The sequence below is a fragment of the Myotis yumanensis genome, unplaced genomic scaffold (assembly GCF_028538775.1).
Source record: "Myotis yumanensis isolate MYYU_CA2020_CCGP unplaced genomic scaffold, mMyoYum1.0.hap1 SCAF_1, whole genome shotgun sequence".
NCBI classification, from domain to species: Eukaryota; Metazoa; Chordata; class Mammalia; order Chiroptera; family Vespertilionidae; genus Myotis; species Myotis yumanensis.
In genome coordinates, this window is record NW_027223752.1 from 147,170,846 (window position 1) to 147,194,243 (window position 23,398).

The window sequence follows — 23,398 nt, forward strand, 5'->3', positions numbered from 1 at the left end:
GTGTAGTATATATATGCATTTCCTAGCTAAGCTAGCATGGCTCAGAGGTTGAGCATTAACCTATGAAACAAGAGGTCACAGTTCGATTCCTGGTCTGGGCACATACCTGGGTACATGTCCAGGTTGCAGGCTCCATCTCCAGTGAGGGATGTGTGGGAGGCAGCTGATCAATGATTCTCTCTCATCATTGATGTTTCTCTCTCTCTCCCTCTCCCTTCCTCTCTGAAATCAATAAAAACATAATACTAGAGGCCTGGTGCATGAAATTTGTGCATGGGAGGGGGGGGTCCCTCAGCCGGTTGCAATCCTCTCACAATCCGGGACTGCTGGCTCCTAACTGCTGGCCTGCCTGCCTGCCTGATCACCTCTAACCACTCACCTTCCTGCCTGATCAACCCTAACCACCTGTGCTTCGGCCCCCACCACCGTGGCTTGGTCTGGAAGGACGTCTGGAATGAGGTCTGGAAGGTTGTTCAGCTGTCCGGTCTAATTAGCATAATATGCTTTATATATATATATATATATATATATATATATATATATATATATATATAACCTAGGAATAAATTTAGCCAAGGATATTAAAGACCTGTACTCAGAAAATTATAAGACACTGAAGAAAAATTGAAGAAGATAAAAATAAGTAGAAGCATATATGTGCTCATGGATAGGAAAAATTAACATTATTAAAATGTTCATACTACCCAAAATAATCTATAGATTCAACACAATTCCTTTCAAGATATCAATGGCATATTTCATAGAACTAGAACAAATATTTCAAAAACTTATATAGAACCACAAAAGACCTCGATTAGCTTTGGCAATCTTGAGAAAAAAGAACAAAGTTGGAGGAGTCATGCTACCAGATGTCAAACTATACTACAAGGCCATGGTAACCAAAATAGCATGGTACTGGCATAAATATAGAGACAGATCAATGGAATAGAATAGAGAGCCCAGAAATAAACCTACACCTTTACGGTCAATTAATATTTGACAAAGGAGGCAAGAATGTACAATGGGGTAAAGACAGTCTATTCAATAAATGGTGCTGGAGAAATTGGCAGATACATGTAAAAAAGTGAAACTAAACCACCTTCTCACACCACATACAAGAATAAACTCAAAATTATTAAAGACTTAAATGAAAGACTCAAAACTGTAAAAACCGTAGAAGAAAATAGAGGCAATAAATGTCAGACATTTCTAGTAACAATATTCTTTCTGCTATATCTCCTCAAGCAAGGGAAATAAAGGAAAAAATAAACAAATGGGACTACATCAAACTAATATGTTTTTCACAGCAAAGGACACCATGAACAAAATGTAAATATAATCCACTGAATGGGAGCACAGATTCACCAAAGAATATCTGATAAGGGGTTAATACCCAAAATTTATAAAGAACTTATCCAACACTGCACCAAAAAAACAATCCAGCCCTAGCTGGTTTGGCTCAGTGGATAGAGCGTCAGCTTGCAGACTGAAGGGTCCCAGGTTTGATTCCAGTCAAGGGCACATGCTTGAGTTGCAGGTTCGATCACCAGTAGGGGATGTGCAGGAGGCAGCCGATCAATGATTCTCTCTCATCATTGATGTTTCTATCTCTCTCTCCCTCTTCCTTCTTCTCTGAAATTCATAAAAATATATTTTAAAAAAAACACAATCCAATTAAACAATGAGTAAAGAACCTACATAGGTACTTCTCCAAAGAGGACACAGCTGGCCAGTAGACATGTAAGGTTTATAGTCTTGTAAATACTAAAAATATGGCACTGACTATGTATGAGACACTTCCTAAGCCTTAACTTAACCCATTTAATCATCAAAACAGGCTCGTGTTATTATTTGTAAGTGGCAGAGCTAGGATTTGAAATCAGTCTGTCAGATCTATTAACTACTATCTACCACCCCTCCAGCCCTATTGCTTTGGTGAAGAGTGTGCTATGCAAAACTTTTGCTTAAATAAATAAGTGTGATGGTCCTAAGAGGCCCATTGTGTGTAATAAACTAACTTCCTTCCTATGAATCTTTTTTTCCCTTCTGTGCTTTAATGCTCCACAGGCCCCCGGCCCGGCCATCAGCCCCGGTGGGGCCTCCCCTCCACTCACTCATTTGGTCTGCAAAATCCTCGATAATATAAAAATAGCCACAAATTCTCTGTGTCTGCCATATGAAAACTGAGCAAAAATTATCCCAACGCTCATTACCTTAAAACAAAACATCTTGGGAAAAATACAACACAGGTTTTTAAGTTCTGTGGTCTTTTTTCAGATAAAACACTCGTAAAATAGGCTTCTTAGAAAGTAGTGAAATATCAACCACATTATACACATCGTTACAGTACAAGGGATTGAGGCCAAGTACCCAGCTGTGTCTCAGGCGCTGAGGGAGGGCCGCCGCATGCGGCTTGTGTGGCCTTTCTCCTGAGGTCCCAGTCACTTGAGCAAGAGCAGCGGACAGATGGACAGATGGATAGATGGCCCAGTGGGAAGATTGGTGCTCCCGGCCGGCGGAGACCTCCAGGTCTCTCTGGCATGCAGGCTGCAGCTCGGGCCGCTGGGGCCAAGAGCAGCGGAACTGACCACGGAGTGCCCTCAACCTAAGCCAGTCGGTGACCCTGTTTCTAGGGGTGTGGGCGCCAGAGACCCCGGCCCCAGGGCGGGCAGCAGAGGCCGAGCACCTGACCCCTGACGGCTGGTGACCACAGCTGCCAGCCCTTCTCTGGGGAGCGTCTAAGTTGGGCGTCGCTTGGGGCACTGGGGCTGCAGGGGGTGCTGGTGGCGGTCAGGACCCTGTGGGTAACTCGGCTGCGCTTGCACTAGTCCACCCCGTCTTTGGCCCCCAAGTCTCAGGAGTTCGTGTCTCTGTCTCTGCTGCACTTTTCGGTTGCTTTCCCCAAGCTTCCTGAAGATGAACGCACATCATCGCCCCCCATTTCCTCCTTCATTTCCTCCTCATTGCTCACTTTTCCTTCGCGGACTCCTTGGATGAGTTCTTCCAGGACAAAGTTCCTCTCTGGATTCGGGATGGAAGAATCTCAGACTCGTGCAGCGCCCGCCTGTCGTACTTGGTGCTCAGGCGGTCCCAGGTGACCTTGGACGGCACCTGCCTGCCCATGTTCTAGCTGAACTCATCCCTGATACAGATCATGCGGAAGTGCCAGTTCACACCTCCACCTCAGGGCTCCACACCACCGTCTCCTCAGAGGTGGGGCTGGTGGCTGCCCCCCTCTACCCCCTGCCCCAGTCTCCTGCCACACCCCCGCCGTCCACCTCGGCCTCCCCCATGGCCCAGCCGCTCAGCGACGAGCCCCCAGTGGGAGCGGTGGGGCGCTGCTCCGTGCCCTTCCTATGAATCTTGAATGGTACTGGACATGTACCAGCTAACCTTGGAAGAACTGAGAGAATAGCTACTCAAAGAGTTTTGTATGTTGTGCAGTTTAGATAAGAAAACCTGGTGGAGAAAGGCTGCTAAGAAGATCTTCTAAGGGCCAGAGAGCTGAAGGAAAGCACTAATGAGTTGAAAATCTATTCCGATGTTGCCCATTAAGCTCTTTCCTAAAAAAATAATACTTGTTGCCATAGTAGTAGCTGTCAGAAAAAAAGCTTCTTAAGCATCAAGGAGAAAATAAGATCTAGTCGACTTCTGGGCCCCTGCCTCCTTCTGTTTGGCACATTTAATAACCTATTACAAAAAAATATATATGTCATTAGAATATAGTCATTTTAATACATTTTTAGAGCACAGCTGTAGTAGGCTGAATAAATGGCCCCCAAAGATACACACGTCCTAGACCCCCAATCCCTAGAACCTGTGACTATTTAAACAATGCATTTTTTAAACAGTTAGAATTGGTTAGGATTCTCTTCCTCATATGGAAATAACACCCATCTCCTTGTAACTTTTGTCTGCTCTTTCATGTTAAGCCATTAGAATGCTTAAAGTGGAAAAGATAAGATTTGGGAAACATGATAAAGATCTTTAAATATTTGTTGGATAATTCTGTACAAAAAGTAGGCTGGCTTCAATCATCACTGATTTCAATACATAAGTTTAAAAATCCACCATGAAACAATGAACATCATTGTAAGTGTCTCTGTATTTATATGGCACAGTGAAGAACTGAAGCATAGTGATTACACCTACTGGGAACATTTATCCGCACCCCAAATCTAATGCTGACTGATGCCTGTGAAATGCAGCACATTGGCTTAATCCTTTCAGCAGGATGTTCGTAACCATCATCTTTATTCTAGTCTCAAAAAGGCTTCAAGGCATCTTTTTGTTGTTGTTGTTGTTTATATCTATAAGAAAGCATCTTTGAAAACCAGAGACAATTTGATAAATCCCTATCTCCAATATGTTCCTTTTGTAACAGCTTTATGATTGCAAAGTTTAGGCATATCTAATAAAGTCTCAATCCTCTCGCTGGCTGGACAGAACTGATGTTTCTTTTTGTATTTCTTTTTACTCTTCTAAGTTCCTGTCTAGCTCTCATTCTAGCTCTCATGCAGGGATGCTGGGAGGCCCATGGAGCAGATGTTTTCCCCCAGGTGCAACTCCGCTCTCTGCTTCCTTTCTGAGCAGCCAGCTGAGACACCTGTAGTACAACCAGCTCCCTGTGTTTTTCAGCTCAACACAGACCGCCAATCCCTCCCAGCTGGGCGGGTGTCATCTCGTCACCTTGCAGTGAAGTGGCAAGTAGGGTTTCCAATCCACATTTTACTTTTATCATATGCATAGCCAGAATTATTAATGTGATATATTTGATTTACGTAAGTCATATCACAGTGTAATGGAAGAAACGTAACTTGCTTTTTTCACTCAGTACGTTTTGAGACCTGTATTGATACATGCAATTCATTTTCCCGTTTTGTTAGGGATGGTCATGGTTATCGAAGTGGTTTCTTTGTACGCGCCTCCTTGTGCACACAAACTGTCTTAAAGCCTCTGGATTGAAAAATGTGCACATTTTCAACTTGGACCAGATTTTGTCAAATTAATCTCCATCAGCAGTGTATGAGTTTCGTTGTCTTGCTTAAGAATTCCTGGATCTGAAGTTTTATAGCCAAAATCTCAGCAATAACTACCACAGTGGGGGAAAATGTCATCATTCTACCTCACATCATTCACAAAATAAATCCCAGATTCATAAACATCTAAAAGTGGAAAACACATGTTAAATCTAATAGAAAACAAATACAGTTTATGCCTGTGGATATGAAAATATATATTTCTTAAGTGGGACTCAAAATGCATATGTGAAAGCTGGTAACTCTAAGTAAAAAATGTGAAACCTATACAACAAAGTTTAAAGACTACAGACCGAAAGAAGGTATTTGAAATCTTCATAACAGGCAAAAGATCAGCACCCAGATTATGTACAGATCTCTGATAAAAAAGCCAACAGAAAACAAAAGTGTTGACTAATAATGTAGGAAATGCAAAACAGTAAGATACCATCTCACACACATCAGCTTTGTTGTAAAAATAAAATTTAAGAACCCTGAAATATCTAGTGTCCAAGAAGATGTGAATGATGAGAAAACTCATACACTGCTGATGGAGATTAATTTGACAAAATCTGGTCCAAGTTGAAAATATGCACATTTTTCAATCCAGAGGCTTTAAGACAGTTTGTGTACACAAGGAGGTGTGTACAAACAAACCACTCCGATAACCATGACCATCCCTAACAAAATGGAAAAATGAGCTGCATGTATCAATACAGGTCTCAAAACGTACTGAGTGAAAAAGCAAGTTACGTTTCTCCCATTACACTGTGATATGACTTACATAAATCAAATATATCACATTAATAATTCTGGCTATGCATATGATAAAAGTAAAATGTGGATCGGAAAAATATACTCATGATGTCTATGAGGAGAGAGGGAAGGGAATGGGAAAGAAGAGGGTAACAGAGTAAGAACTTATCAGAAATATTTATTTTGTTAAAAAAGATCTGATGTAAATATTACAAAATGTTAATGTTTGTTAGTTCTGGGTGATGTAAACAGTGTCATATTATCCTTCTGTGTTAATTTTTTACTTGTTTTTAAAAGAAAAAATGTTGCCATTTCCCGAGTTCAAGTATGGTAGTCTACAAGAGAATCAGAATGGTGAGTTGAAATTACTTTCGGATCAGCTGTTCTAAGGGACTTATTTTTACAGATGGGAAAATTGAGGCCCAGAGAAGGAAAGTAACTTGTGTAGTCACACAGCTGGTCAGCAGCCAGGTTGTGGCTGCACGCTGTTCTTCTGCACATCGTGTACCGCATTCCAGGTAGATTTAAGCAAGGCTTAAAGAATATGACCTTATGAAGCAGGGATTTAAACATCTCATATATTTTCATCTGTAAACGCCTTCAGAGGTAGGAACTGCATCTCAGCAAGCACTTCATAAATGTTTCAGTGAGTGAACCCAATACAAATGCTGGTCTCCTGTGAGTAAAGAAGCAGTATAAGCTACTTTTAATTATTACTTTTGTTAATCATCATCCGAGGATATTTTTTCCATTGATTTTGTGTGTGTGAGGGAGTGAGAGAGAGAGAGAGAGAGAGAGAGAAGGAGGGGGGAAGAGAGAGAGGGGAGAGAGAAAGAAAAACATCTATGTGAGACAGACACATCGATTGGTAGCCTCCCACCCCAATGGGGGTGGAGATTGAACCTGTAACCCAGGTACATGCCCTTGACCAGGACTCGGCCCTGGGACTATTTCAGTGTGTGTGTGTGTGTGTGTGTGTGCTGATGCTCTAACCACTGCACATGCCAGCCAGGGCTATAAACTACTTCTAAAACAAGACTAAACAATCCTTAAACATTTTTATTAAGAAGTAGAAACAAAACTGAGACACAGTTTCTATGGGATAAGCTATTCTAACTATTACATATTACTGAGGTGAGACCAGAGTGACTGAAGGCAGTTTGAATGACTGTAAAACCCTGAATTCTGCACACAACATCAGATCACTTAAGAGGTACTACCTACCTATCTGGGTGCTTTTAGAGAACCCATTGTTTTTAAAATTAGAAAATACTTTGCTTTAATATTTAAATGTATTAGTACATATTCCTTTATTGTTAGAATAAACATATTTTCCTAGAAGCTCCAGTGTGACAAGTGTTGAAACTTGCAAATATTAAGAATGACCTCATATCCCACACGTTTGTTTTTTTTTTTAAATATATTTTATTGATTTTTTTTACAGAGAGGAAGGGAGAGAGATAGAGAGTTAGAAACATCGATGAGAGAGAAACATCGACCAGCTGCCTCCTGCACAGCTCCTACTGGGGATGTGCCCGCAACCCAGGTACATGCCCTTGACCGGAATCGAACCTGGGACCTTTCAGTCCGCAGGCCGACGCTCTATCCACCGAGCCAAACCGGCTTCGGCTCCCACACGTTTTTTAAACGTCTGACATTCCTGTGGGTGAAAAACCTATTTATAATGATCTGAGTTTAGGGGACACCTATTTCCAACCACAATGGGATAGCTCAAAGTAGATGAACACCCCTCCTGAGAATAATTAGAAAAGCTGGGTAAGAACACATACAATCAATCAACAAACAAGGAAACAAACAAACTGGAGTTGTCAAGGCTGCTAAGTAAGACGAGGAACTAAAATCAAAGTCAGGCTTTGGGAGAGAGGGCCCCACCAAGCAGCAGACTTTCATCAGTTTTCCTGGCTGGGGGCAGTGGGGGAGGGGGTGGTAAATAAGTAAGAGACCTGCAGGGCGCAGGGGGCCAAGCCAGCTGAGACTTGAAACAAAATCCCTGACGACTGTAGTAAGAGGACACTATAGTGTGTGGTTTTCTCTGTGATGCTAGGAGGTTGAGAGCAGGTTGAAAAACAGATTGGTGCTGCTGGTGTCTCAAAGGGCTGAGATGACAAACCATGGTGTTCAGGACACACCAGGGAGAAGGGAGCCTTAAGAAACACTGCACCCCTAACCGGTTTGGCTCAGTGGATAGAGCATTGGCCTGCGGACTGAAAGGTCCCAGGTTCGATTCCGGTCAAGGGCATGTACCTGGGTTGCGGGCACATCCCCAGTTTGGGGTGTGCAGGAGGCAGCTGATGGATGTTTCTAACTCTCTATCCCTCTCCCTTCCTCTGTAAAAAATCAATAAAATATAAAAGAAAAAAAAAAGAAACACTGCAGCCCTAACTGGTTTGGCTCAGTGGATAGAGCGTCGGCCTGTGGATTAAAGGGTCCCGGGTTCGATTCCAGCCAAGGGCACATGCCTGGGTTGTGGGCTCGATCTCCAGTGTGCGGTGTGCAGGAGGCAGCCCATCAATGATTCTTTCTCATCATTGATGTTTCTATCTCTCCATTCCTCTCTGAAATCAATAATAAGAAATAAAATAATAAAATAAATAAACTGTGAAAAAAGATTTTTTAAAAAGAAGAAGAAATACAGCAGACTGCTAGCTGAAATCTCTCTCGGTAAAGTCACACTTTAGGATTACAAAGACTGCAATCCTCCCTCAACCGACTCTGTCCCTGCTGCAAATACAGCTTCCCAAACAGTCATCTTCAAAGTAGCAGTTAGACTTCCAGCTAATTCTCAAGTCACACTGAGGAAAATAGTGACATCTTTAAATAGCTGAAAGAAAACCCTAGCATTCTATAGGCAGTAAACATAGCCTTTGAACAAAGAAGGCAAACTAAAGACGTTTCCAAACAAACGCAAGCTGAGTGAATTCATGAGCAGACCCACACTAAAAGACAGTAAGGAGGGTTCTTCAGGAAGAAGGAAAAAGACCCCAGATAAAAGAATGCAGAGCATTAGGAATGATAACTGTTGGTAAATGCAGATGAATATTCAACTGTATAAAACAAAATTGCCTTATAAGGTATATGTACATCGAACAACAATAAAGAACATTTGGAAAGCAGTGTGTTCTAATTTAGGTTCTATTAAATTAGGGCAGAAAGAAAAAAATAGAAGAATAAATAACATGCTGTAGGAAGAGGAAATGGTATAATAAAAATACTTGATTAATCCAAAAGAGGCAAGAAACATGAGAAAAAGGTACATAAAACTTGTGGAACAAGTGAAAAGACAAATATTAAGATGACAGATATGAATCCAAATACAACAGTAATTACATTAATTGTAAATAGATTACATATTCCAATTAGAAGACAAAGATTACCAGACTATCTTTAAAATATTTAAGTTAATGCTTTTTAATTCACTCTGTTTCCCACTTGTCGTTTTTTATTGAAAAGGTGGATTTTGCTGGTGTGTGTTCCTTTGAGGGGGCGGCAGGGGTTTTTTCCAAGGGCAGAGATGCTATGAGAGACAGAGACAAAAGGCCCAGCGAGACATGGGGAATAGTAAACAGGATCAGAGAGAGAGATGCACAGGGCGAGACAGACACGCGACACCGGGTGCTGTGGACGGGGACAGAGCTTCCTGGCCTGGTGAGAGGGCTCATTTGGCGGAGCAGTGGCTCCGTGGGCACATTCACCCGGTGCGCAGCTCCCAGGCCCGGAGCCGGTGATCTGAAAGCCCTGGATAGTCAGAGCTAAGTACACGTGTGCCAACAGCCGCAGAGGAGGCCAAGGGCCGGCCACCCCTCCCCCGCCTGCCCCCTGCGATCCCGCCCCAGCAAAGGGGCTTTGCTGGCACAGCTGGAGCTGAGCACCTGGGGGAAGGGCGCACAGGCGGAGAGCACCTGGGGCCCAGGGGTTGGGGTGGGCCCTCCACCTCCAGAGCGCCTCCCATGATTACACACTTCAGCACGCGCTGCGGCCCGGGATGGCAGGTCACGACGGGTTAGAAATTGCACCAGAACTTGGTCTGAGCTCCCCTGCGCCTTGTGCTGAGCAGGCCCTGGCGGCATAGGCCCCAGCATTTGGATCCTTAGGTTTCTAATATCTTGGCCTCCCGAGCATTCCCGTCTCTGCAAAGATTCGAGGCGGCTCTCCTTGTATCCTGCCACGGGGAGTGCCTGCCTAGAGCTGAGGCCTGGGATGAGGAAGGGACAGAGTCTGGTGCTTGGCTGTTGGTCATCAGTTTGTCTCTGTCTGGATGTGCCACAGGACCCCAACAGAGTGACTTTTCTGAGCTTTCATTTGTGCATCCACACCATGCATGCCTCCTCTGAGTCGTGGAGTCCAAGGGGAAGGAGAGAGGTGCGAATTCCTCACGTGTGAATGAGGCTTTACACTTTGAACTGCCAGCCTGACTCAGTGATCTAATTTTGTGGTTTCAGGAGCCTTTGGTGGGTTGGGTTGAAGTGGTGGCAGGGTAGGTTTTTACATTTCTATAGATGCCTGGTGCTCGGGTGGGGGCCAGACAGCCAGCCCTGATGGGGGCCCCCGATCGGGGTGGGGATCCCCCTTGGGGGGCAGAGCCGGCAGGGGCGAAGGGCCGCAGTCGTTCTGGTTGTACTGGTCATTCTGGTCGTTCCACCGTTTGGTCATTGGGCTTTTATGATATAGGATAAACTTCAAGACAAGCAGCTTTGCTAGAGATAACAAAGAGCACTCCATAATGATAAAAGGGTCAAGCCACCATGAAGATAAAATGGCTCTAAATTTATGTCCTCCTAACAAACTAACTTCAAAATACGTAAGGAAAAAATTAACAGAAGAGATATATAAACCTACAACCATAACACAACCATATCATCTCTGAGGAACTGAGAGAGCCAGTTAAGAAATCAGTAAAGAGATAGAAGATGAGAAAAACATGAGCAGGAAACCTGAACTAATCAATTTAACAGAGTACCCAACAATGACAGAATACATATTCTCTTCAAGTGGACATGACACATTTATCAAAACTGACCATATGCTTTCCTTCCCCCGGCTGCTGGCACCGGCTTCCTTCTGGCACCCGGGACCCAGGCTTCCCTCGCAGCCCCAGCTTCATCCGGAAGGTCGTCCAGAAGGACATCCGGTCTAATTAGCATATTATGCTTTTATTATTATAGATGTCTCAATTTCAAACAACTGAAAACTATTAGAGTATGTTTAATGATCATGTGGAATTATGCTAGAAGTCAAGTTGTGTTTTTTTTTTTCTTAAGATAACTAGAAACAGAAAGTCTCCAAATGTTTGGAAACTAAACAATTCACATCTAATAATTCACAGGTTAAAGGAAATATCACAGTGGAAATTAGGAAACAAGAAAGAGGCTGAAAATCAACGATCTAAAGCCAGTGGTCGGCAAACTGCAGCTCGCGAACCACATGTGGCTCTTTGGCCCTTTGAGTGTGGCTCTTCCACAAAATAGCACGTGAGAACACGCACGTACAGTGCGATTGAAACTTCGTGGCCCATGCGCAGAAGTTGGTATTTTGTGGAAGAGCCACACTCAAGGGGCCAAAGAGCCACATGTGGCTCGCAAGCCGTGGTTTGCCGACCACTGATCTAAGCAAATAGAAATGATCAAAGGAAATTTAAAAAATGATCAGAAATAAATAAAATATATGAGCCTTAAACCTAACTTCAATTTTATATATATTTTTGATGATTTTAATAATATACTGACTTTGTCAGGAATACATCTACTATGTAAACTAAGAAAAAAGTATACTTTGTTAAGAATTTTACCAAAAATGGTACATCATTTAAGAAAAATCACATCACCAACAGCAAAACTATTTATGGTACATGAAATTATTGCATTGTTAGTGCTATACATATTGGTGCAAACATCTATCTCACATATTGAAATATTTTTTATAACTTTCCTTTTATATTCTAATATAAGAAAATCATATTCTATCCTATATAATAATAGTAAAAACCTAATATACAAATTGTTCCCTCGGGCAGTCGTTCAACTGCTTGCTATGACATGCACTGACCACTAGGAGGCAGCGCCAAACATGGCAGGCATCGGCAATGCGGCGCTGGCAATGGGTGGCAGTGGAGGCACTACCGGCCCCAATGGGCCCCGGTGAGAGCAGGACCGCAGGGGGATGGTGGAGCAGGTGAGCAGGCAGCACCAGATCAAGGCAGGTGAGGCCGGATCGCCCCGCTGATTGGCCCGCAGACGGGACCAGCAGTGGCAGCGTGGGGCGGGGCTGCCACCTGGCTCCCAGGTGCTGAGGAAGCTGGGCAGAGGGCCTGGCTCTGACCCATCACCCCACAGGTGAGATGGTGGAGCAGGCAAGGGGGTGGTGCCAAGCCAAGGCGAGGTGCCAGGCAGGGCTGCAGGGCTGCGGGGCTACGAGCCTGGGGGCGCAAGCTGGGGCCCAATCTCCACAGGCCACCCTGAGGGACCACACCCATCCACGAATTCATGCACAGAGCCTCTAGTTTCATATATTGAATAAATAACAAGTTACATATGTAGATGTTATACAGACGTTATATTATCTATGAATTTCATTTCAAAGTAGTAAAAAAAATATACAATTTTTTATAAAAAGAGAATATTGGGTCTGACAGGGTTGAGTACCACTGGATTTAATGATTTTATATTTTTACTGATGTTAGAGAAAGAGGGAGGAGGGAGGGAGGAGGGGGAGAGAGAGAGAGAGAGAGAGAGAGAGGACTGGGGATCAACCCACAACCTGGGTATATGCCCCAAGTGGAAATCGAACTGGCGACATTTTGGTGCATAGGATGATGCTTAAATAAGCCATAACTGCCAGGGCTGGATTTAATGATTTTTAAGGCCTTCTCAGTCTTAACATTCTAAGATTTTTAAGTACCCATTATTTCAAATAATAGCTTTGATATATTTTGTAAGTAGCATGTGGCAGGCACTGTCTGGAATAGTCTCTCATTTAAATCTAATAATCCTGAAAAACAGATTGTTTTCATTGTTTATATGAGGGAACCAATTCAGAGAAGTGAAATAACTTGTCTTAGTTTACATATCTAGAAAGTAGAGTTGGTTAGACTCCCAAATTCATGTTCTTTTCACTGTTATCTCCCTAACTCGAACTCCCCATTACCTGCGGGTGCAGTAGTTTGTAGTCAAATAACTAAGGCCCGAAAATATTAAATAGAAAAATCCGGAAATAAACAATTCATAGGTTTTAAATTGCTCAGTTTGAGTATCGTGATGAAATCTCTCACCGTTCCACTCCATCCCTCCCAGGACCTGAACCATCCCTTGGCCCAGGGTCTCCACCCAGTAATAATGCTCCCTGCCCCTTAGTCCCTTGGCAGCCATAGGTTTGATCACCGAACCACCTGTCACAGTATCAGTGTTTATGCCCCCAAAGTGCTAGAGTAAGGATACTGGCAATTTGGATGTGCCAAAGAGAAGCCGAAAAGTATTTTCTTTAAGTGAACATTCTCAATAAGGAAAGAAAAAAAAAAATCGTTTGCTGAAGTTGCTAAGATCTGTGGTAAGAACAAATCTATTAAATTGTAAAGAAGGTAAAAAAAATTCATGCTTGTTTTGCTGTTACACCTCAAACTGCAAACGTTACTGCCACATTGTGGCTTGATAAGTTAAAATGGAAAAGGCATTCAATTTGCGGGGGAAAGACATGAATCAAAAATATGTTTGATTGATGGCAATGTGTTGGCCAGAAAGCTCTGAGCCTCTAGAAAGATTTCAGCAGGGATTCCCCGAAACAAATGACAGCAAGCCACTTACTGCAAGTCAGGATGGTTGCACAGGTTCAGGAGCAGCTCTGAACTGAGGGACATAACAATTACTGGAGAGGCTGCCTGCTGCTGAGGAAGCTGCTGCCACATTTCCGGCGGAGTTGAAGAAGCTGATTGGGGTTTGGGACTATCCGCTGGGGGTCTTGGAACATCTCTTCCACAGACAAGTGGAGACTACTATATTACTTTAGCTAGGAAAGTTACCTGTGTACAAAAGTGAGGTTAGGCCAATGTAAACATTTATAAGAGATCTCTGCCAGCCACCAAAAAAGAGAGAGAGAGAGAATATATAGAGTAAGTAATTTTTAAAAGTCAGGACCAACTAAGATAGCTATAAATGGATCACATTTAAAAATATATTAGAATGAGTTTCAAGCCATGCCAAGTTCACCAAAACAAGTTTATTTCCAGTGTTTAATTGGGTATGCACACAGGCATGACACAGTTGGGATCATTAAGTCCTCATGCAGAATTATATTCTTCTCAATAAAGAAGCCAGTTCCATCCAGGCCACTATCTACACACCTATGTTACAACATTTATATCAAATCTGGTATCTGAAGAAAAGATACACATATAATATGATCATTTAAGTTACGTATTTTACAGAAAGATTAAAAATTCAAGTCACACAAAACTCAAAAACTGTATTAAAAGTTTGAATATAAAACTGAGATCCACCTGGAATGACTAACGAATGGAAGTTCTGCATCCACCTGTGTTAAAACTGGTAAATGTAATGAAATTTGTTACCCTTAAAACGCACTCATTAGTTGCATGTAAGTCATCTAATTTTAACAATATGGCACCCTAAAGACCAAATGGATTTTTATGATGAGGCACTTTCGTTAGTGATGAAACCAAAAGAACAAATCTGCTGCACACGGATGCCAGCTATTTCCTCCAGTCATCTTGGGTATACACTATGTAGTAAGTTGCGACAAATACCTTACTCATTTGTATACAACTATCCAATATATCTTTAAATATATATATATATATATGTTCTTCTGGCTGTAGTGATGCACTGTAAAGCTATTTCACAGTGCAAAATGATAAAACCAGCCCAAATGAGGGCTGCATAATAACAATTCTGGTACAAGAAAATATTTACAAAGTTACTGGAACATGTAACAGTAGCTTTTTATTTGCTATAGCGAACATACCCCAGGTTAAAGACAGGGATGAAGCTGTGCTTTATTGCCTGGGGACTCAGACAGTTTATGAGGTGGGGCATTCGCTGCAGAACTAGCATTCTGGCTCATGTTCTGGAAACTTCCTCCATTTATTTGGTCAGGTGACTGGGGTGGTATGGAAAGGAGGGGCCTGGGAGTTGAAGCCAAGGTACTGGGAGAACCGCCGGCATCGGCCTGAAAAGACACAGGCATGTCCACCGTGGGAATCTCTAAGGCGCCTGAGCGCTCCGGCTGGGGGTCCCGCGCTTCTCCCCGGCTGAGGTCGGAGGCACTGGTGCGCAGCCGCTCCCTCGCGAGCCAGTCTGAGATGGACAAGTCCTGGGCCGAGCATTTGGGCTTCAGCCGCGTCACAGCCGAAAGTTCCAACTCTCCTCCGCTCTGCTCCGGCGCTTTCCAAAAATTCAGAATACTGATTTCGGAAGCATCCCGCTGGCCCCCGAGCGTGTGTCGGCGTCGGATGTTCTTCCTCTTGGCGGTCTCGGCGTTCAGTTTCTGACTCCCTACTCCAAACATGTCATCGGCAGGGGCTCGGGGTCTCAGCTTTAACCGATCTGCTATTTTCGTCTTCCAGGTGGGCTCCTGCTTTTCTGATTCGCTCCTGGCCGGCGCCAGTAAACTCCCCGTTGATTTCCCTTTCTTCATCACATCGAATACCTTCGTGATGGAAGGCGGTTCTTTCTCGTTCCTGGCGTCGCCCAGGCTCCCGCTGTCCGACTTGAACCTGGCGGACTTCTTCCTGGACAGCGTGTCGCACTCGATCAGCTTGTGGGAGCTGAAGAGCTGCCGGCGGCTGTCCAGGCTGGGGGTGAGGCTGCCCTCGGTGCAGCTCGCCTCGCTGCCCTCCGAATTCCGCCGGCTCGCCCTGGGGGCTTCCTGCAGTTTCCCTCGGAACAGCCGCTCGGAAGCCCACGCGGCCGGGAAGACGGGGAAATCGTTCTCGCTGTCGGTCTCCACGGGCCGCCCTTCGCTGATCAGCTCGCTCCTCTCGTCGTCGGCCTCATCCCCCTTACTCTCTGCCACGGACTGCACCTCGGGGCTGAGCCGGCTGGAGTCCAGGCTGGTCAGGTACGTGGCAGATGATGTGGTCGAGTAATCGGAGGTGATGGTGCTGACATTGGCCAAAAACTCACCGTATTTGGCTTCTGGGCTGGTGGATTTCTTCGTGGAAAACCTCGCCAGAGACGCCTGGGAAGAAGTGCTGAGCAAAGTGCCGGAGTCCGACCCCGTCTCTTCACACTGGGAGGGCTTCTGCGCCCCCGGGGGCCGGGCGCCCTCCTTCAGGACGGCCAGGCGGCAGCTCAGGCTGGGTGACTTGCTGCGCTTGGCCGTGTGTGGGGGCGAGGGTTCTTCAGACGGCACACTCTCTTTCTGCAGTGATGTCTTGTCATCTTTCGTGGCGCTGCCGTCTTTCTTAGCATTATTTTCTTTGGACATGGCGATCCTCTGTTTTCTGCCCGATGCCTCGCTCTCTTTTTTGGATTCTGCTTTAGTATCGTTCTGACACTGCTCTGCATTCTCTTTCTTAAAAAACACGTTGTCCAATTCGTCTTCTGAGCTGCTAGGCTGTGCTTTTTCTTTTGGCTTCTTCCTCTTGCGACTAGCAGCGGCGAAGATGGAGGACACAAGCAGTTCCCTGCTATACTGATCTTTTCCGGATCCCCAAGAACCCTGGGGAGCAATCAGAAATGAGACTTTGAGCATGAGAACATGATCGAGTTCATTTTCTGAAAGGGCTTTCCCCCAAATATCTCTTACTGAATGACCCTACCTAGAGCTCTAGAAGCACTAACAAAATGTAATTCATACCTCTATTTTTTTAATATAAATATTCAAAGGTTTAAAGACCCAGTTAAGAACTGTCAGCACTCTACTCCTCTTACTTAGTTTTAACAAAACATCATCTATCTTGAAACTTATCTGCACTGGCATCAAAATTCCTAAGTAACAGCAAAAAAAAAAAACAAACCCTGACTAAATACTGATACAATTAGAGCTTCCTGTTTGTGAAATTATAATTTGTTGCACTCAAAGAACTGTCTTTAAAAACAAGACATGCTTTTCTGAAAAATATGTTAAGGATCTTAAGTTGCTTCATGCGCTTGATTTTATATCACTTCCATTAAAAGGGATTTCGGTTGATGAAGTGGCAAAATGCAATAGCCCATACTTTGTTTAGAGGAGTCATTTTTTCAAATGTTTGGAGAATGTAGAATGGAAGTGATCACTGTCTGATATTCCATTTGTTTGTCACATGCTTATGGAATGTACACGGTTACTAAACATTGTGTTTACTGAATACTAAGGGGAATGAAGTCCTGCCCTCTTTTAAAAAAATGTAATTCACTTTTTGTACTTCCTTTTAAGATAAATTTTTAACATACATTTTACTTTTTATTTACCTAGTCCCATTTCTTGCCTGGTGGTATTTATTGCCAAGTCATACAGGCGTTATTTAACCGCCAAGTCACAGCTCAGAGACACCTATCTCTGAAAGGAGTACTTTGTGCTCCGTACCATCCAGCTCTCCTGTTCCTGTTAATTTCCCTGTGCCTACGGACTGCCCCTGCTTCTGCGGTGCTCACACATTCTCCAGGTTCTTTCAGGTGTAAGAGTTAAAGTTGCGACATAGTTAAATACAGTATTCTGAAGCAGGTTACTAAAACCTTATGACTGATTTCAATTTTCTAATGATAGACAGCATAGTATACAGATACTGTATCCCATCAGCTCATTAAGATAAGGGAACTCTTTGGTCTTCCATCAGTTCAGCCAGGCTGGACTTTAGGAACTTGTCCTGGGTAAATCAGGTTGGTGATGTCTTCATTTATCTCAAGATAACAACAAAATCAGAAAATTCAAATAACATACGGTCAATGAAACCTTACCAGAGAAACACTCCAGTGCACTGTTATTGGTAAAGCTGTGGTGCCAACTACTGCTTTGTTAGCTGTGCATAACTGGTTCCTGAGAACAATTACTCAATTACTTTGCTCATAATGCCTATAGGCTAAATCAACGGTGGTGGGTCAATAAACATTATGGGTTTACCACACATCATTATTTGTCCTTTTCTGAAACTTTATTTTTTAAAATCTTTATTGTTGAAAGTAGTACGTATGTCCCCTTTCTTCCTCCATTGACCCCTTGTAGCTCATCCCAACCCCCTGCCCCAGGCCTTCACCACCCTATGGGTTATGCATATATGCACACAAGTTCTTTGGTGATCTCTTTCCACCCACCCACCCACCCCCGCCTTCCCTCTGAGGCACCACACACCATTTGACACAAGCAGGCAGGCAGGAAGCATGCTAATAGAAAGTGTATTTCTCTGCTGTCATAAAAATCTTAGACAAGTAAAAACTATTATACTGAAGTCTTTGAAAAATAAAGTAAAAATTGAGGCTGTCATATTAAAAAGAATTCACCAAAATGAAATCATAGATGGAGAGAACTTTGTTGTTGATAAGTTATAAGAGTTTCATAATTATCCTATACTTTTCTAATGGTCATTCACATTTTAACATACTCTGCTAAAGATCACAGGGATCGACTGTGGTTATGAAGAAGACCCGACTCTCCTTTCAGGAGCTTATCTGACACTGGGCAGGTGACTCACTTTTAAACATCGCAATTTCATTGAAATTAGATAGGTTTTCTTGAAGACTTACTAGGGTTCCCTTTAAAATTCTATGTTCTGTAATCACATATGTGTTGGAGGAAATGAATATTTTACAATTAAAAAACTGTTACAGCCCTAACCAGTTTGGCTCAGTGGATAGAGCGTCGGCCTGCAGACTAAAGGGTCCGAGGTTCGATTCCGGTCAAGGGCATGTACCTTGGTTGCGGGCACATCCCTAGTGGCGGATGTGCAGGAGGCAGCTGATCAATGTTTCTCTCTCATCGATATTTCTAACTCTCTATCCCTCTCCCTTCCTCTCTGTAAAAAAATCAATAAAATATATTAAAAAAAAACTTTAAAAGAGTTACACCATTTGGATTATCCATTATTTTTCAGGCATGGTATAAACAGCACCATGATTAGGATAAAGAGATGGCTATCACAACAGGTTAAGCAATATGCATTTAATAAGAGGGAAAGTGGGAATTTCAAAGAGGTTTGAAATCTAAAATCTTATATTCCAGAAAAAAAAAAAAAAGATGGGAAACTATTCTAAAGAAGTCTAAAGAGACATGACAACTAAATGCAAGGAGTTATCCTTGACTGCATTCTGTATAAAGAAATAAAAAAATAAACAACATTATTTGGACAACTGGGAAATATTTAGGGGTATGGTGTTAGCTAGTCTATTAAGTAACTCTCAAATAATTCAGGGGGAAAAATAGATATCAAGTATTTACCAACCAATGAGACTAGAATAAAAGGTTTGGATGCTAACCATTATTCTAGTAACTTTTCTGTAGGTTTAAAATTATCCAAAATAAGAAAAATAGTGAAAATAACAATATAAGTGACAGTGAATAATCTAATATGGTTAAAATACTTTTGGAACATTTTCTGCAAAAATTATAATTAACAGTATACAGTTCCATTATGATATTTAAACGTAAGTAAAATTCATATCTCATGTCCAAATAGAAAAATGTTTTTAAAAATTTATTGATAATTCTGGTTGCTACTATCTCAGCAAAACAAGGTTTGGAGAAGTTAAATTAACAAAATACTTTCTAAAAACTATAAACACTTCCTAAAAACTAAAAAAATTGTGTAATTTGGTGGTGTTGTCAATAGAACACAAATTATGTTAAAAATATTGGTCATAAAAAACAAAATTAGTGATTTTGCTGAAATAAAAAATATAATAAAAAAGTCTATATTACTACCAAAATATTTACACATATAAGGATATGATGTTCAAGATTTGCCTTAAAATAGTCCCAGGAGGAGGCAAGTGCATAATGTGCAGAAGAAATAAAGTTGGTCATGAGTCAATTGTCGAGTTTGGATAATGGGGGTTGGGAACTCGTTGTACTATTCTCTCTACTTTTGTATGTCAGAAATTTTTCACATTGAAGAGTAAGAAAATAGCCCTGGTTGGTTTGGCTCAGTGAGGAGAGCGTCGGCCTGCAGACCAAAGGGTCCTGGGTTCGATTCCAGTCAAGGGCGTGTACCTTGGTTGCAGGCTCCTCCCTGGCCCAGGCCCTGGTCAGGGCATGTGTAGGAAGCAACCAACTGATGTGTTTCTCTCACATTGATATTTCTCTCTGTCTTTCCCTCTCTTCCACTCTCTCTAAAAATCAATGCAAAAATACCTTCAGGTGATAAGGATTAAAAAACCCAAAAAAGAGTAAGGAAATAAAGCCTACTTCTTTGTATTATGCTAAAATATGCTGAGAGAAACCCGATATTCCAACTCATAATCCAGTATTCTTCTATCATATTCTATTCCAAGAAATTATATTTTCCCTTTATGAGACCTTATTGGTCTGTGTCACCTGATACAGACAGGCATGCATCTGTATACTAATCATAACAATCAGCCAAAAAACAATCCCCCTCTAAAATATTTCACAATTGTACGAAACAATTTACCTTAGATTTTGTTGAGTCACTAGTAGCTGAATCTGTCAGAAGTTAAATGAAACATGGTCAGTATTAGTCCATCTTTACCCCTTTCAACAAACAATGCAAACTATGGAAAAGACAGGCACAGAACAAAATGGAAAAGCAAAACTCAAACAGAACCATTGAACACAGTGGATAGTCAGAGCTCACAAAGATGCAAGCTGCACCACAGAAAGCCACCGCCATGAAAGGATGCTGTGAATTGTAGGCAGAATCAGCTCAATGATAGGAATGGCAAAGGAGCCCTGTGCTAAACGAGAACAGAAGTACTAGTGTTTATTCAATCTTCTAAATAGTAAATCTAGCAATAAAGAAGCTTGAAGACCTTTTAAGAATTGCTATGTACCACATCCTGTATCTGAAACTGATACACAATGTAGAACGTTTAAGATTCTTAGCTGCCCTAGCTACAAATTGAGACAATCATACTCGGTGTATTTATGTTGATTTTTGTCAGACTTAAATTGTATAAGTGCATCCTCTATGCATATGGATGCAAAAGAGGCATCAGGATAACCCTGCTTCCAGGTTACTTTGGTTTTATATTAAATCATGCTGATCTTTGTGCTTTAGACCCCAGTTTCATATCTGTGTAGTCAGGGATCCTTTTGACTAGTTTGTTTAAATTGCTACCAGTTTTGCAATTATCTATTAACAAATGCTAATATGGAAATGGAAGAATGAAGACCGTAATTTTACTGTCTGGCAAAAACTCAGATTATACAATTACAAAGAGGGTAGGAAGGGGCTAGCACTATTCTGGATCACACCAATTTTGAAATTTCATGTTTTGACTTTAGGGAAACTGATTTCCAAAATTAATGAGCTGAGCCCCGTGCCACGCCCCTTTTAACACATGGCTAAATGCTTTATGACTTTAAGAACTGGTAGACCATACCATGCTATTTCTCCTCACGGTCTGCTTCAGAAATAACAAGAAACAGCAGAAAAACTTTTAAGAAAGTAGTATTGATCTGTTTACAAGAATCTTAAGAGAAAATTTACACCACAGATCAACGATGTTTGCATTTACAAGAATCGGGGGTTTCTGCAGACAAGGCAGCTACAGTGTGGACAGCAATCCTCCTTCTTCCTACAGTTCCAGCTGTCCATCAGGGACACCACAGAATCCACTAGCGACATTACCGTGTGATAGACTCCTCCCACTTCGCCTGTTCAACATCAGTATAGATTTGCCTGTGTCAGTAAGTGCTGAAAAAACCCTTTAGGACTAGAACAAGAACTAGAGACAAAGGGAGAACATTGTGTAAAATAACATGCTCAGTTAGTGCAATAGTTTGGCAGGAGAAAATATTCATCAAAAGAGCCTACAAGAACTAATACTTAACCAAACATTCGAGCGGCAAGAGAAAACAGAAAATGTCATAGATTGACGTTTACTGTGACATCTACAGTGACAAATACTATGCTGTACATCTGAAAATGGTGCCCATTAGCGGTTCAACATATTTTACTTGCTGCTTTTAAACAGAACATCTGGCTCAAGATAAGAGCTACTTATGCAGTCTAGATCATACTTTCTGCCGTCACAGCAACCACATACTCAGTAGCATATATCTGTTTTACCTTGTGATGACTATTACATGGAAACTGTGAATTAAAAAAAAAAAAAGAACAAAAACAGTGGTTCGCATGCTCATTTCCCTCATATTTCCATTCTGACAAGCATTACAACTCCATGCACTGCCAATTAGAGTCACTGGAAGATAATTAAGATCAATCAGAAAAGGGAGATTAAGTTTTTTATTAGAAAGAAAAAAGGAGAAAAGGGAAAAAAAATCATAGTGAATTGTTACTTATGATTGATTTGCGCTTTCATATTATAAGAATGTTAACCTTGAGATCGATACTGCCCAGGCAAGAGTTACCTGATACATCTCCAGGGGACACGCCTGTCCTTCCAATGTTGGTGAGTAAGTGATCTATGTTTGGCACTGGCTGGGAGTCCACTGTGTTTTCCTCCTGCACTGTTGTCTATGGTTAATAAACAAAGATCACTTCATCATCTCTTCAGAGATACTTTCTTTAGTAAAAGCAACATTTACTAAAAGACACACCGAGTGGAGCACATGAGCTTCATTTTTTAACTTCTTTAGATATAATTAACTATAAAATGACCATCATACTTGTATTTTCTTTAGCTTAGAAACTGAGGAGCTAGAGACCTGCTTCCGGGGCGCAAAGCAGGCAAGAGCACACGGGCAGGAGGTTGACATTGCTGTAGCGCCAGGATCTCGCGTCCCAAAGGAAAACAACAGGGGACAAAACCTGAGGGACATACTTACAAGAGGTTCTTCAGCACCTTCTTCTGTGAAAAACCAGTCATGCTAAAATTTAAAATAAAAAAGGTGAAAAGAGAAATTAAATAACCCCCTAAATGTATCTATAGTTTGGAGGATGGTATACAGAAAAAAGTAATTTTCTTAAAATATATATTTAACTAAATTCTGTTCCACCAGCAGCTCGCGGAAAAAGAATGCTCTCAATGAGGCAAAGCTCGACTTACGTGCTGGATAAGCGTCTCGACGATCTTGTACTGGTCGGGCATGTGGGTGACCATGTGCGTCATGTTATCTTCAGACGTTCTCACCAGAGTCGGGCCAAAAACTATTGCTAGGTTTCTTGGTTCCATCTGAAATAAAGGACAATATTGGAAAATAGCACACTTTTTCATAACAAAATAGGTTTAAAGTCCCATTGCATGTTTGGTATTTTATTTCTGACAGGTTCTTTTGGTGAAAAAGAATTCAAAGAAGAATGAAAGGTTGATTGATGTGTACAAAAAAAATACAGGGGGCAGGGACTGGGTGGAGATGGGAAAATGGGCAGGAATGAGGGACATCTGCAATAGTGTAAACATTAAAAAATTTAAATAAAAAAAAAATGCTTCCTAGACAGGATTCCCATAAGCTAAGGTCTACATAACTTCTTTGTCCTGCTTTCATGATAATGTAAAACCTTGAACTGGCATTCCTTTCTTCCAAGATGTCTTTAATAG

At 42.0% G+C, this 23,398-nt stretch overlaps 1 protein-coding gene and 1 pseudogene across 9 annotated transcripts in view; both read right to left on the reverse strand.

The window, feature by feature from the left end:
• Positions 1 to 2,629: 2,629 nt before the first annotated feature.
• LOC139019126 (MRG/MORF4L-binding protein pseudogene) lies at positions 2,630 to 3,293 on the reverse strand (annotated as a pseudogene).
• Positions 3,294 to 13,980: 10,687 nt separating this feature from the next.
• ARHGAP21 (Rho GTPase activating protein 21) overlaps positions 13,981 to 23,398 on the reverse strand; it is a 139,293-nt gene continuing 129,875 nt past the window's right edge. For all 9 annotated transcript variants that reach the window (XM_070432879.1, XM_070432872.1, XM_070432902.1 and 6 more), the window contains 5 exons: positions 22,907 to 23,032; positions 22,686 to 22,727; positions 22,269 to 22,374; positions 20,347 to 20,378; positions 13,981 to 16,463 (listed from right to left, as the gene is read on the reverse strand). In XM_070432879.1, coding sequence (XP_070288980.1) covers positions 14,772 to 16,463; positions 20,347 to 20,378; positions 22,269 to 22,374; positions 22,686 to 22,727; positions 22,907 to 23,032 — 1,998 coding nt within the window. In that variant the 3' untranslated portion in view covers positions 13,981 to 14,771. The remainder of the gene's footprint in view (positions 16,464 to 20,346; positions 20,379 to 22,268; positions 22,375 to 22,685; positions 22,728 to 22,906; positions 23,033 to 23,398) is intronic.